Raw genomic sequence first — 13,059 nt, 5'->3', positions numbered from 1 at the left:
GTGAGTGACTGGGTAGGGGCTTAGCTGCAGGCTGGGGTCACCTCACCACATTGGGTGAGCCTAGCCAATGCTGTCTGATCTTATGCCTTCACTGACAAGCTGTGAGTCATCCTACCCGAACACACCTTTTATGTACTGTGCTAATGGTATCCTGCATTGCATCCTGCTGTGCTGTTACTCCTATCTTTTTTCCTTCTTTCTTTTCAGGAATATGTTTATCCAGATGCCAGAGACAGACAGTACTTATTATTTTTCCATAAAGGAGCCAAAAAGACACGATTTGACCTAGAGAAATACAATCAACTGAAGGATGCAATTGCTCAGGTAACAAGGGTTTTTCCAGAAATAATGCAAAGAAAGTACTGCTCACTCATTCTTAGTTGCTATTAATAGATGCACCTCAAATGAGACCGGATGTATTTTAAGTCTTCAGCCCATTTTCTTGTCACAACCTCAGTGCAATCACTAAATTGCCTTTGATACAGCCAGAAATAGAACTGCTGGATGTGTAAGTTAACGTGAAATGGTTGCCTATATCTATCTGTAAGGGCCTTTTAGAAACTGCTGGCAAATCTTGAGTTGCTTCAGGCACTTCATGCCTCAGAGGAGCCTAATTCAAGATTTTCTTTCTTCTCAGCTCCTACACACCAGATGGATTTAGTGAGGCATGAAAACTTGCATCCATTCAGCTCATGTCTTTCTGACGTAGCATTTCAGTACACTGGGTTGCGGTCCTGGAAAATAATGCTTGAAACATTTAGCTGCATTGTTAGGGGCAGTGGAGTTAGATTTCTTGTTTTCTGGAGACAGATACTTTTGGTACATTCTCCAAATTGTGGTATCTGTTCAGCAAAGGGAGAGATCTTCCCTCATGTTTCTGAGAACCTTTCTGCAGAAGGATGGAGCAAGCAGGAAAGGCAGAGTTACTGTGTTCCTTTTCACTGCTCTGTATCATTCTCTGTTGGTTCCCTGGCTCTGGAAATGACACAGCAAGATATCCAGGGCAAGACATGTTCTCCCTCTGTCTTGAAGTAGCTGTACAAGAAGTAGGAGGTGGTCACAGCTTGGCTCTCTTGGTTTGCTGAGAAAAGCCAGAAAGACCTCTGTTTTTTTTTCTGCTGTGCTGAATACAGAATACCCATGGGGGCTGTATTTTTATAGAGCTTTTCTTCTAGAATCAGCCACTCCCATTAACCTAGATGGCTGTTGTTTTTCCTCAAAAAAAGGAAGTTTCCAGTGAGTTTATGAGAACGAGCTCACAGAATCCCAGTATGCTGGGTGTTGGAAGAGATCTCTGGAGATCATTTAGCCCATCCTTCCTGATAAAGTGGAGGCCACCCACAGCAAGTTGCTCGCAATCACAATGTCCAGGTGGGCTTGGAATCTTTCCAGATAAGCAGACTCCACAACCTATCCAGGCAGCCTGCTCCAGCACAATCACAACAAAAGAAGTTTTCTTTCCTGGTTAGATGGAACCTTCAGGGTTCCAGTTTGTGCCCATTGTCTCTCATCCTCTCACTGGGTACCACTGCCAAGAGTCTGGCCCCATCCTCTTGCTCCTCTGCCCCATAGCTCTTGCTGAGCATTGATCAGATCCCGTCTCAGGCTGCTCTTCTCCAGGCTAAACAGCCCCAGATCTCTCAGCCTGTCCTTCTCACAGAAGTGCTCCAGTCCCCTCAGCATCACTGTCACCTTTGGTGGGATCTTTCCAGTAGCTTCCTGTCTCTCTCAAAATGAGGAACCTAGAACTGGACCCACTAATCCAGATGTGGCCTCTAGGGCAGACTAGAGGGGGAGGACCTTCTCAGTCTGCTGCCCACACTCTTTACTGAATGCACTCTAGGAGACTGTTGGCCGCTTTGGCTACAAGGGCACATTGCTGGCTCATGGGGAACTTGTCATCCACCAGGTCCTCTCTGTGGAGCTGCTTTCCAACCGCTGTCCCGTTACTGGCGCAGGAGTTTCTCCCCAGGTGCAGGACTCTATACTTGCCCTTGTTGAACTTTATGAAGTTCCCATTCCCAGTTCTCCAGCCTGTCTAGATTGGGCTGAATTGCAGCACAGCCTGATAGGATGTAAGCCACTCCTCCCAGTTTGCTATCATCAGCAAACTTGCTGAGGGGACACTTCATCCAGGTCATTGACAAAGACCTTCCCTCCTGTATTCCTTTCAAGTGGCAGCATATAGACAAGCTGAAGTACAGAAAAATGCTTTTAAGTCTGAGGATGGCTTCTCCAAATATGAGCTGTGACTTTGTTTTACTTTTTGAATGCTTCCCTTCTGGACAGGAGAACCAAGGAAACATGAGAAGGTTTTCCATTCTGTAAAGGGGAGTGGGACTGGGAGAGGTGTGTGTGGGACCTTGTTCTTTATAATATGTCTTTTACTTTTAGGCAGAATTGGACCTTAAGAGGCTTCGAGACCCACTGCAGGTTCACCTGCCCATCCAGCAAATTGATGACAAGGACTGACCAGCAAAGCTGCTCTGAACCCCGGCAAAAAACCTGTTCATAGCTCTTGCCTTTTTAATTAAAGCATTGCAGGTGGAAGCTGGGAGGTGATGTGGGGTGGAGGATTTTCACCTTTAATCAAGACAAAGGACTGTGGGGGGGGGGATATCTCTTCAATGTGAAGATGGTACATTGTGGAATGTTAGTTCTGAAAAGGGCTTGGCAATTAGTCACGTTTCAAAATTGGATGATGATTGTGTACAAATAGAGGATATGGGGGGAGGGGTTATGGAAAGAATGTATTGCTGGGGTTGGAGGGGTGTCTTCTTCCAGCTTTGCAGGGTCTGCCTCTTGATAAGACACCAGCAGCCTGCTTAGCTTTTTAATTTTTCCTTTACCTGATGCAGATCTCTCTTTCTCTCTCAAAATAAAAAGGAGACCAAAAAATAAAAGCCCAAAAAAGAGCAAGAGTCCAAGGCACCTGGAGCTATGGTTGGTGATCAGAACTTGCACTCCACCGCCATTAACACGCACACTCCTGATCAGACCTGCTCTCTTTTATAAAAGTTACTACAAGACTGCTTTCTACTGGACAAAACCGTGAGCCTCCCCTTCCCAGCCCACCCCATGTGCTCCACTGACTTCCTCCTTTGCTTATTTGTAGCACAGAGTGGTTGTAGCCAAGTGCGAGAAGGAATGAGTTTTCTTCTGAATGTTTGATAATTGATGTTTTGGATTAGTCCATAAGAAATATATCAACTCTTGAGTCCCAATGCCCTTGAGCTCCTTCTAGAAATCGAAGGCAGCATTGCATGAGAGGTTTTGGGTTGTTTTTTCTATATTAAATCTTCAAGGAGGGTGATTTCCCCTCTTCCTACCCCAAATCTGATAGCCACCTGGACTAAGAAATTACAAAGGCATAAAGAATTATGAAATTGTGGTAGAGTCACAACTTTTAAATGATCAGTTTTGGAAGATGGAGTAATTACACTTGATATTTGACTGCTCATGTAGCAGGATAAAGCTGTATGGTCAAAGCATTTTCCTTGCCCCGGAGGCTTTCTGAAAGCCTGGGAGGCTCTTGCGGTGCAAGACACAGAACTGCTTCAGTTCTCTGGCACTTTCCCCCTCATTAAGTAGCTTTAAATGAACTTTGCGCCCACAGGTCAGAATCTCTTAGGAGTGGCTAATGACATCTGTTCTTAGCTGAATGAAATAGAGGAAGGAAAGTCAAGCCATTGCCCTCTTTCCTAGTCAAGGCTGCTGATTTTTAAGCAGATAAAACAACTCTTTCTTCAAAGCAGGTCAGTCTGGTTTAGCTTCCTGCTGATAAATACTGTGGAGACAGGATGGAGGTGGGAGAAGGACATGAAGCATTATATGCAGAAAGGATGGCTGCTTATTTTTCCTTTTTTTTTGGTGTTTCACTACTGCTCCTCACTGTGTCATGGAAAGAGGCTTCTGTTGAGTTTGTTTTTGAGAGCTATCAAAAAAAAAAAAAAAGAAAGAAAAAAAATCAATATTAACTAGATGCCAGGTGCCTTGCAGATGTGGAAACACAGCTGGGATTGCTGCCTCTTTTCACTCAATGGCATGTTGGACCGAATGGGTGCATGTTTCTAGGTTGTTGGGTTTTTTTTTCCCCCTTCCCCTTTTCCTGTGTCTTTCCATTTAATTACATTGTGTGATTATTTTTTTTTATCTGTTTTATCCCATTTGTGTGATGAGTTTTAAAGGGAAAAAAAAAATGAACACAATCCTGTAGCCAAATCCTCAGTGTGTGTTTGGGATGAGGGAGGGAGCATGGAGAAAAGTTCTTCTTTAAAAAAACAAACAAACAAACAAACCTGAACATGTGTAAAATCCTGTATCATTTATGAAATATGTATAAAAGAGCAATGTACTTCTGGAACAATAAATAACTATTCAATTTTTGAATCAGTACTCTTGAATAACATCATTCTCCCCAGCTGAGAAGAGAATGTTCTGTGTGGCAGCTGCCTTTCCTGAGTTTCCTCCATTTCTTTTCTTTTTGTTTAGGTGGTTTCTTCTTGACCTTCCATCACTGAGGCCATGGTGGTGCAGCTAATAACTTTCCTGAAGAAGCTTGGATGGAGATCTTGCTGCCACGCCTAGCTGCATAACACAGGGATCTCAGGAGCAGTTGAGGTGGTGAGGTAGAGCTAGAAATGCTTGGTCTAACAAAGATCTGCCTTTGTGTGACCAGCTTAGTAGCTTCATGTGAAGGTTGAGAAAGGCTGGAGAGCTGTGGCAGGTTGCAGGGAAAGAATACGTATGGACATATAATGCCCAGCAACCTGTAAGGTACGCAGTGGTGTCGGTGTGTTCTATCTCTCATTCAAGTGCCACTTCAGAAGAAAAGTGAAATTTTAAGCTTCTGTAACTTTTTCTTTCTGGGCCCTTGAATGGCTGTGGTCTGTTTTGTCATATCAACCTATTGTTTGCTTGTCTGTATCAACAGACTGTACTTTGTCCTAGCTCATGGCATCGTTAGGATGAGATGTTTGATGCCAGAAAGCTTTTACCATGTCTGTTGACTGTTAAAATTAAATGAACAATCCCATGATTGCAGAGTTTTTAGAACAGCCAACTCCCCTTGTGTCTTTTAAAGTTGGAAAAGATTGTCTTGAAGCTGTTAGTCATTGTGACCTACCTTTAATTGCTGCTTAAATTCAGTTCAGCAAGGCTGATAAACCCTTTTCCTCCAAGCAGTCTGCTGCTGGGTACAGATGAGATGCTGCCTTCCCTACACAATCAGTTGCATAACATTTCATCTATTTTGGCATCCAGAAGAACTCAAGGCTCCAGTTCAGGTCCCACACCACAATGCTTATTTTGAAAGCAAGAAAATGCTGTGAACAAACTTGTTCCTTCACGTCCATTAATGCTCTGAAGATGATGTGGGAGAAGGAGCGAAATAAGAGTTTAGAGCTGTACCCTGAAATATGGTCTCTGGTGGGTCTTGTTAGGCCATACCCATGAAGATTACTCTCTTGCTTCTCTGCATTACTAGAGCCCATGATCTCTGCCAGGGGCAGATGACACACCACAGACTCCAATCCTAGTGTCTCTGCTTTTGGGGCCCTTGAGTGCTAACACTGCAGGGAAGGGTGAGCTTTGTTTGCTCTCCTGATCCCTGCTGCCATATGTCGACATCAACAGCCTCTCTTGCAGTGGCCATTTCATGCTGGGAGCCAGGCAAGTACTTAGGCCCTGTTCTGCTGGCAGTGCTGCCTGAATCTTAATGTAGCACTGCATTCTGGAGAGCCTGTGAAGGATAAACAACAGTATGCACTGCAGTGTTAAGATGCTGCTTTCTGCCAGTGATGTTGTTTACTTGGTCTGTCTCTCTTCCATCTTTTTCTGTGAGGGATCTTCCAAATAAGTCCAGAATTGTCTGAAGGTTCCCTTTTTGCTGTGCCTGCAAGACTCTTCAGGGGAGGTGCTCACAGCTCCTTGTGCCTGACAATCCAAGAAGAAACCCTTTTTCTTTTCCCTCATAACTCTTCCTACCTGCCAGGCAGTAATGCTGGTCATTTGCTGCAAGTTCTCACGCTTCCACATTGGCTCTACAAGAGTGCACACAATGCTGTGAACCTGCTGGTGGCTTTCAGACCTGTGTCATTGCATCAGGCAAGTGAAACTGGCCAAGCCACCCAGTCTTTCTGAGCAGGGAGAAGAAGTTCTTTGGTCTCCTCTCTGCGGTGTTGTTGTGTGGAGTTGCAAGAGATGAGTTCTACTCCTGTTTGGGCCCCTGACTGGTTTTGGAATTGAGTATGCTGTCTATACCATAATTCTTTTATCTAGACACTGAGGATCATGGAGAATACACTGAGGACCTGTGGAAAAACACTCTCAATATGCAAAATTCTGCATGGCAGAGATCCACAAAGGGACAGGAGAGATAGCTGGAGTTACTTACCTGTCTGATTTTAACAGTTTGCTCATACTTCACCAAACTCACGTTCACTCCCTGATCTTAGCAGCCCTTCCCATTGGCACTGTGTCCTGCAACAAGTTGTTTACAGCACCAGAGCCTATCTCTAAGTCCTTGACATGGGCGCAATCCATCTGGACAGCCTGTCAAGGCTTATTGTGAGCACACATCCTCAAATCCATAGCGGACACTGCTCCTGTCATGCAGGCTGGGCTCTCCACTTGCTCAGCAACAGGAAGTGCTGATTAGCTCTTCCGCCTGGTCTTTCTAGCCCAGCTGTAGGAGCTACTCCTACACCAAGAGCTCTTCTTCACACACTTTGCTCTCATCAAAGATTGGCCTGTCTTTAGAGGTGGGTCCGTCAAAGACGAGGCTTCAGCCAACACCAAAGCATCTAAGCATCTTACCAACAGTGTGAGGCTTTCCACCCTAGCTAATGCTTTGAAGAGTTTGAGTTTCATGCCATCAGGATGGTGAAGCCCTGCAAATCTCTGGGAGAGGGGCAAGAAATGTGGTTGCCACCTTCAAAATTAGCATATTTTCCTGTATTAAGAATAGACATACCCAGGTTTAGCAGCAGGTTTAGAGGATCCTGTTTCTTGGCTACCAAAACAAAAAACTTGAAGCATGAAGCAAAACTTCTTTACTGTAAAGGTGACAGAGTCCTGGAGCAGGCTCCCCATAGAAGTGGTGGAATCTCCTTCTTTAAAGATTTCCACGGCCTGTCTGGTTACATTTCTGTGTGACCTGCCCTAGGTTATCCTGGGATTGGACTGGATCTCTGGAGGTTCTTTTTAATCCCTAATGTTCTATGATTCTATGAAAATAAAATCCCAATTCTACTTTTAATATTATTTTGTATTTTTTAACTCATACAGATGACTACTTTTAAAAAATACTTAATCCTGATTCTTCTTACTCTTTGGAGTATCAGGCTCATTATTTTTGGGGTAGGGAATTGGAGGTCAGGAACAATGTATTTGCCAAGTCAGCCTTGAGACTGCAGGCTCTACAGCACCTCAGATGGAACTGTATCCTTCCTCCCTTAAGATATCTTTACAAGAAAGGATTTTGTTTGGGGTTATTCCCCCTTCTGTTGGGAGGTGTTAGCCCAGCTCCTTGAGGCTTAAATTTGCAGTGGCCTACTCCACAGGCTACTGTTGGTAGTGGTGGGGACTGGAGCTGTGTATGCTACCTGCAATGACAGTGCTTATAGAAGGGTTGCTTCTGCTCGTGCTTCTTCTGGGAGACTGCAGTGGTCATTTGTCTTTCTTGTGGATAATAAAAATATTTAGAGGTAGAACACTGAGTCTTAGAATCATATAATTGTTTTGCTTGAAAAAGACCTTTAAGAGAGTCCAGCTGCTAACCCAGCACTGCTGAATCCACCACTAAACCCTATCTTTCAGCAGTGTGCCTACACAGCTTTTTAATCTCTCCAGAGATGATAACTCCATCACAGTGGGCAGCCTCTCCTAGGGCTTAACCGCTCTTTCAGTGAAGACTTTTTTTCTTGATGTCCAACTGAAACCTCTCTTGGTAGAACTTGAGACCATTTCCTCTTTAGCTTTAGACTGTTGCATTGAGCTAGATGTTCAGGCTAGTGTCATCTGTGAGAACTCTGGGGTATTTTCTACTGTAATCCATTTTGGAGAACGTGGTGGGGGCCCATTTGTCCATTTTGGAGGCTCAGAAGCGTTATGATGTGGTTCATTTCCTTATGTTAATCGTTGGTTGTCAATCACTGATATACAACTGTCAAAACTCTGTTAGAGTCAGGCATGGAACACCACCTAGGACAGTAAAAGTAGGTGGTACTGAAAGGGTTCAGAGAAATACGCACTCCTCTAACACAAACAGACAATTCAATTCAAGCTTGTCACTTTTATTTACCCAGGACCTTAAGTATGAATCAAGCTCTCAATGAAAATGGCAAAGCATCACTTCCTGTGGGCTCACTGTATCATTCTGCACTCAATTTTAGTTTCTCTTCTGGGAATTCACATAATCACTTTTTGAGGGTTATCTGCCTTGCTGGCTTTGCAGAGAATTTGTTCTTTCCTGTTGTTGGAAAAAATAACAACACACAAAAAAAAAAACAACCCAGCACCACTTTTCTGGTACTGCACTGATGTCAGCACAATGTAGCCACAAGGATTGTCATTGTGCTTTTTTTTTCGTGGGAGCATTGACAGTCATAAAGCCTTTTTCCTTTGTCTGTTCTTGAGAGTCATTCACCAATGAAAAATCCTCCTTGGCTAAGGTGAAGCAGGGCAGCTTCACTGCCAGGAGAACACCCAAGCAGAGAGAGGCCACTGAGAATTTTTTGTAATGTATGGTGTCTCCTAAGTAGGCAGACACCCAACTCTGTCTTATTCAAATTAAACATGAAAATAAGGTAGCTTTTTTCATGCTAGGATTTGAAACTGAGGCAGCAACCTTGTTAACTCCTTCTGCTAGCCTGCTGCAGAAATGCAGGGTGCAAAGAGAATGGGGAAATGCCTGCGCTGCGTTGAGTATGCCATTGCTGTAGGCTCAGCTGACTCTGCTGCTGGAGAGCTTTCTGTCTGGAGATTGTTCACTGGAGGAGAACTGTAGGGCCATTGTTTATAAGCAGGGATGGACCTCTATGTGTGTATTCATTAAAAGAAAGCTTTAGATCTCTTCTCTATAGGAAGAGCTATAGGTAATGGAAGGAAGACCTCTCTCTGCTTACTCATGTAGTTCTTGATATCTCCCACAAACAGTCTTGGTGTTTGATCTGCTTTAGTAAAGAACAGCTTTCAGTGTGCTACATCTCAAGACGGGCTGAGGGAATTGTGGCTGTTCATCCTGGTGAAGGCTCCAGGGAGACCTTGTAGCTATATAGAGTCACAGAATGGTTTAGGTTGGAAGGGACCTCAAAGATCATCTTGTTTCAACTCCTTGCCATAGGCAGGGACACCTTCCACTAGAACAGGTTGCTCAAGGCCTCATCCAACCTGGCCTTGAACATCTCCAGGGAGGGAGCAGCCACAGTCTCCCTGGGCAGCTTGTTCCAGTGTCTCATCACCCTCACTGTAAAGAACTTCTTCCTAACATCTAGTTTAAATCCTCCCCTCTACCAGTTCAAAGTCATTACTCCTCATCCTGTCATTACACGACCTTGTAAATAGTCTTTTCCCAGCCTTCCTGTGGGCTTCCTATGGATACTGGAAGGCCACTACAAGGTCTCCTCAAAGCCTTCTCTTCTCTAGGCTGAGGAGCCCCAACTTTTGTAGCCTGTCCTCATAGTAGAGGTGCTCCAGCCCTTTGAGCATCTTTGTGGTCTCCTCTGGACTCACTCCAACAGTTTGATGTCCTTCTTGTGTTGGAGGCTCCAGAACTGTACACAGCATTCCAGATGAGGTCTCACAAACATCTTGTTATCTGCAGACCTACAGGAAGGCTGGGGAAGGACTGTTTAGAATGGCCTGAAGTGATAGGAGAAGGAGCAATGGTTTGGAACTGGAGCAGGGTAGACTGAAGTTGTACATGACAAAGGAGCTCTTTACAGTGAGGATAGTGTTGTAGAGGCTTCATCCCTGGAAACATTCAAGGTTAAACTGCATGTGGCCCTGGGCAGCCTGCTCTAGTTAGCGGTATCATAGAATCAACCAGGTTGATTGGACAAGATGACTTTTGGAGGGTCTCTTCCAACCCAATTCACAGATTGCATCTATAGCCAGAGCTCATGGTTATGACCTGCAGCTCCAGCCCAGTTTTGTTTAAACTAGCACGACAGAGGTTCTCACTTACTCAGTGTTACATAGTGGTTAAGTCAAGAGCACTGAGTTTCATGACCACTGGTTTAGGTTTGTTTTCTAAGGGCAGAGATTCAGACTACTACAGAAAAGTGTCTTTGCCTTATTTGATGCCGTAATGGTCAAGCTGTGTGTCTAAAGGTGGGAAGGGTCTTTGTTGCATAGGAACAGCTTATTCCCCTGTGGAACACCAGTCCCTCACTTTGACTGATGTTCTCATTGTAGCTCTGCTCCAAGCACTCATCTGCAATCTCAACTCAGAAGGATCCATCTTGCTCTGGCTGCTATTTCCTGCAGTTAAGGCTGTCTAGCTGATGGTATCTGCCCATGGGGAGCTAGAGAGTCGTATGGCTTGTGGAAGGAGCAGAGATAACAAGCACCCATCTGTTCTTTTTTTCCATCCCTTCAGGATGTCCGGGTGTCCCTGGTTAGAATTCTTCTCCAGATAAGATAGTGGAGGTGTTGCTACAGGGCAGGCAGGCCAGAAAACAATAGCGGGTTGAGTCCAGAAAACAAGATGGATCAGTTTAGTACATTTCTGCTGTCAATAACAGGGCAAAACTGCTCTGTAGAGGTCAAGGCTGGAGCTGTACCCAACATCCCTTCAGCTTTTTCCTCTGATAAACTTGCAAGAGAGCAATCACACTTGCTGCTCAGACATCTTGGGGGCAGAAGCTCTATTGAGAGGAAGGTGTCAGGAGCTGCAGTGTGTGTGAGGACTTTCAAGCCTCTGTTCTTTGGATGGTCACTGTTCCTTGCTTGAGTGGGATGTTCCAGTACTTGTTCTTCTGTATCTGCTTCAGCATTCAGTTGCAGCCAGTGTCTTCAATGGGTGAGTAAAGAGGCATTGCCTTCATGCTTATGTCCGTTTGCCATTTTGAAGGCTCATAATGAGCCTTAGTATTCTTCAGTGGAAGCCTGGAAGACATGAGAGACAGCCTGTCTTTTTGAAAGTGGCATGAAATTCCTTCCAGTTGGAAAGATCTTTGTCACAGAACAAGATGCCTCCCATACTGGGAGAATCTGTACTGCCAAGGCACTGTGGGATTTTCCTCTCCTTTTGGAGAACTCAGAGTAGATGTTACGCTACTTGTTTGGCTGCTGCTTTGACAAATCTTAACAGAACTGAATGTCATAATGCAGTGCTGTTTGCTTCCTTGCTTGGTCACGTCAGAGCAGAGACTTCCAGTTACACAACACATGCAGGATCAATCTTTCTGCAGAATAGTGGGCTTGGGAATGGTTGCTGGACCCTGATTTGTCATCCAGTGCATGTGTTGCCTGGAGAAGCAATGATGTGGTCAAGGTTATGAATTGAAAAGTTTTATTTTGTGACTGATGCTTATCAGGCTGAGTTGCTCAGGCCATGCAAGAAGTATTGGGGAGGGAAAAAATGGAGCCAAGATATATGAAAAACAGAGGGACCTGAAGAAAGTTATGTGTCTTATGCAACACCCTGGTGCTTTCGTAGTTTGGAGAGAAGAGATGAGAGGTTGGCTGATGGCTCCTGTGTTTCTGTGGAGTGTTTGTTTTTTTTAAACTCAAATGTAAGTTTTCAGTGAAGTGTGCTGCCAAAGGCTGCTTGAAGTCTGCTCACCCTGGGGCAGTCTGAGGGTTTGCATCTTTCCAGAGAGTAACATCTCTCTCTCCAGCTTCTCTGCCTCCCTTTTCCTTCTGCCTGAATCTCTGAGAGACATGAAAAATGTGAGGCTGTGCTACCCAGTTTCCCTGAAATGCCTTTTTTCAGCTCCCTCTGAGTTGCTGCAGGTTCATCTCAGTAAGTTTTTTCTTTAAATTACCACCTGAGTGTTTAAGAGACAATGTCATCTCCTTAGATGAGTGCCTTCAGAGTCTGTCTACAAAGGATGTTCCATAAAGTTAATTGTGCTCTATGAAAGCTAATGAGTATATGTATTTTTGGTGCTGCCCAGCTGGGAAGCTAACAGGGCTTTTCTCACCCCACCTCATTTGGCTTTTAATAACAGAAAAAACTTTTAATCCTAGTCAGTGAGTCACCCTAAGGCTATACTCATCCTGTGGAAACCCAGGCAGGGAAACACTGAGGGAAGCTCTTTTAAAGCTGGCTGCAAAGAAAAGGCAGGACCCATGTCTCCCGCTCCAGAAGTCTAAGAGGCTTCTGGAGGATGAGGTTTAACAGTGCTGTTGCTGTCTGTGGGAAAGGGGAGGCAGGTGATGTGTAGAGCTCAGGAGAGATTTCCTGGTGAATCTCATCAGAGATTCCTAACTCTGCTGCTGGGAAGAACCGCGCTGGCTATGGTGGGAGTGAATCCACTCCTTTGCATGTACAGGGGATTGTGGCACTAGAGATTTCGCTTTGTAACCTGCAACAGCGCCCGCTTGCAACTCTTCAGCCCCTACATGGATACAGCAGCTGCTCCTGCCTTTTGTGCTGGCTTTGAGGCTGAACAAAACATGTCTGTGGCTGAAGTAGGCGTAAGGATCAAGAGAGATGTTGTCCTTGGGAAAAGGTAGAAGAGAGCACAGATATTTACAGAGGATGCACTAAACAAGGGTGACTTGAAGTCCATTCTGGGATGTACTTCCCACTTTAAAGTCAGGGAAGCAAACCAAAATAATGAGTCAAGAAGGTTTGTCTGGTTCCAGAACATTCTAATGCAGTACCATGTCTGTCTTCCCCCTCGCACCCAGATTGCTTGTGTGGAAAAACAACAAAACAGAGCAACTTGATTTAGAACATAGAAATATGATGTGGACAGTACAGAGTATTCTGAGATGCACTAAATCAGAGTGATTGGTTTTATTAGCCTAAATCTAGGAATTAATAATCAATTTTCCTTATTCAAGGCAGTATTGACATTTACTTGGCTCAATGGGGAGTAGCTAGTC

General features: G+C 44.6%; 1 protein-coding gene across 2 annotated transcripts in view; it reads left to right on the top strand.

Annotated features, from left to right (window-relative positions):
- MCU (mitochondrial calcium uniporter) overlaps positions 1–4,389 on the top strand; it is a 160,885-nt gene extending 156,496 nt beyond the window's left edge. For both annotated transcript variants that reach the window (XM_064145033.1, XM_064145032.1), the window contains exons 7-8: positions 208–324; positions 2,395–4,389. In XM_064145033.1, coding sequence (XP_064001103.1) covers positions 208–324; positions 2,395–2,472 — 195 coding nt within the window. In that variant the 3' untranslated portion in view covers positions 2,473–4,389. The remainder of the gene's footprint in view (positions 1–207; positions 325–2,394) is intronic.
- Positions 4,390–13,059: the final 8,670 nt, after the last annotated feature.

Source organism: Pogoniulus pusillus, chromosome 6 (genome assembly GCF_015220805.1).
Source record: "Pogoniulus pusillus isolate bPogPus1 chromosome 6, bPogPus1.pri, whole genome shotgun sequence".
NCBI lineage: Eukaryota > Metazoa > Chordata > Aves > Piciformes > Lybiidae > Pogoniulus > Pogoniulus pusillus.
This window is presented reverse-complemented; position numbering and strand designations above follow the sequence as displayed.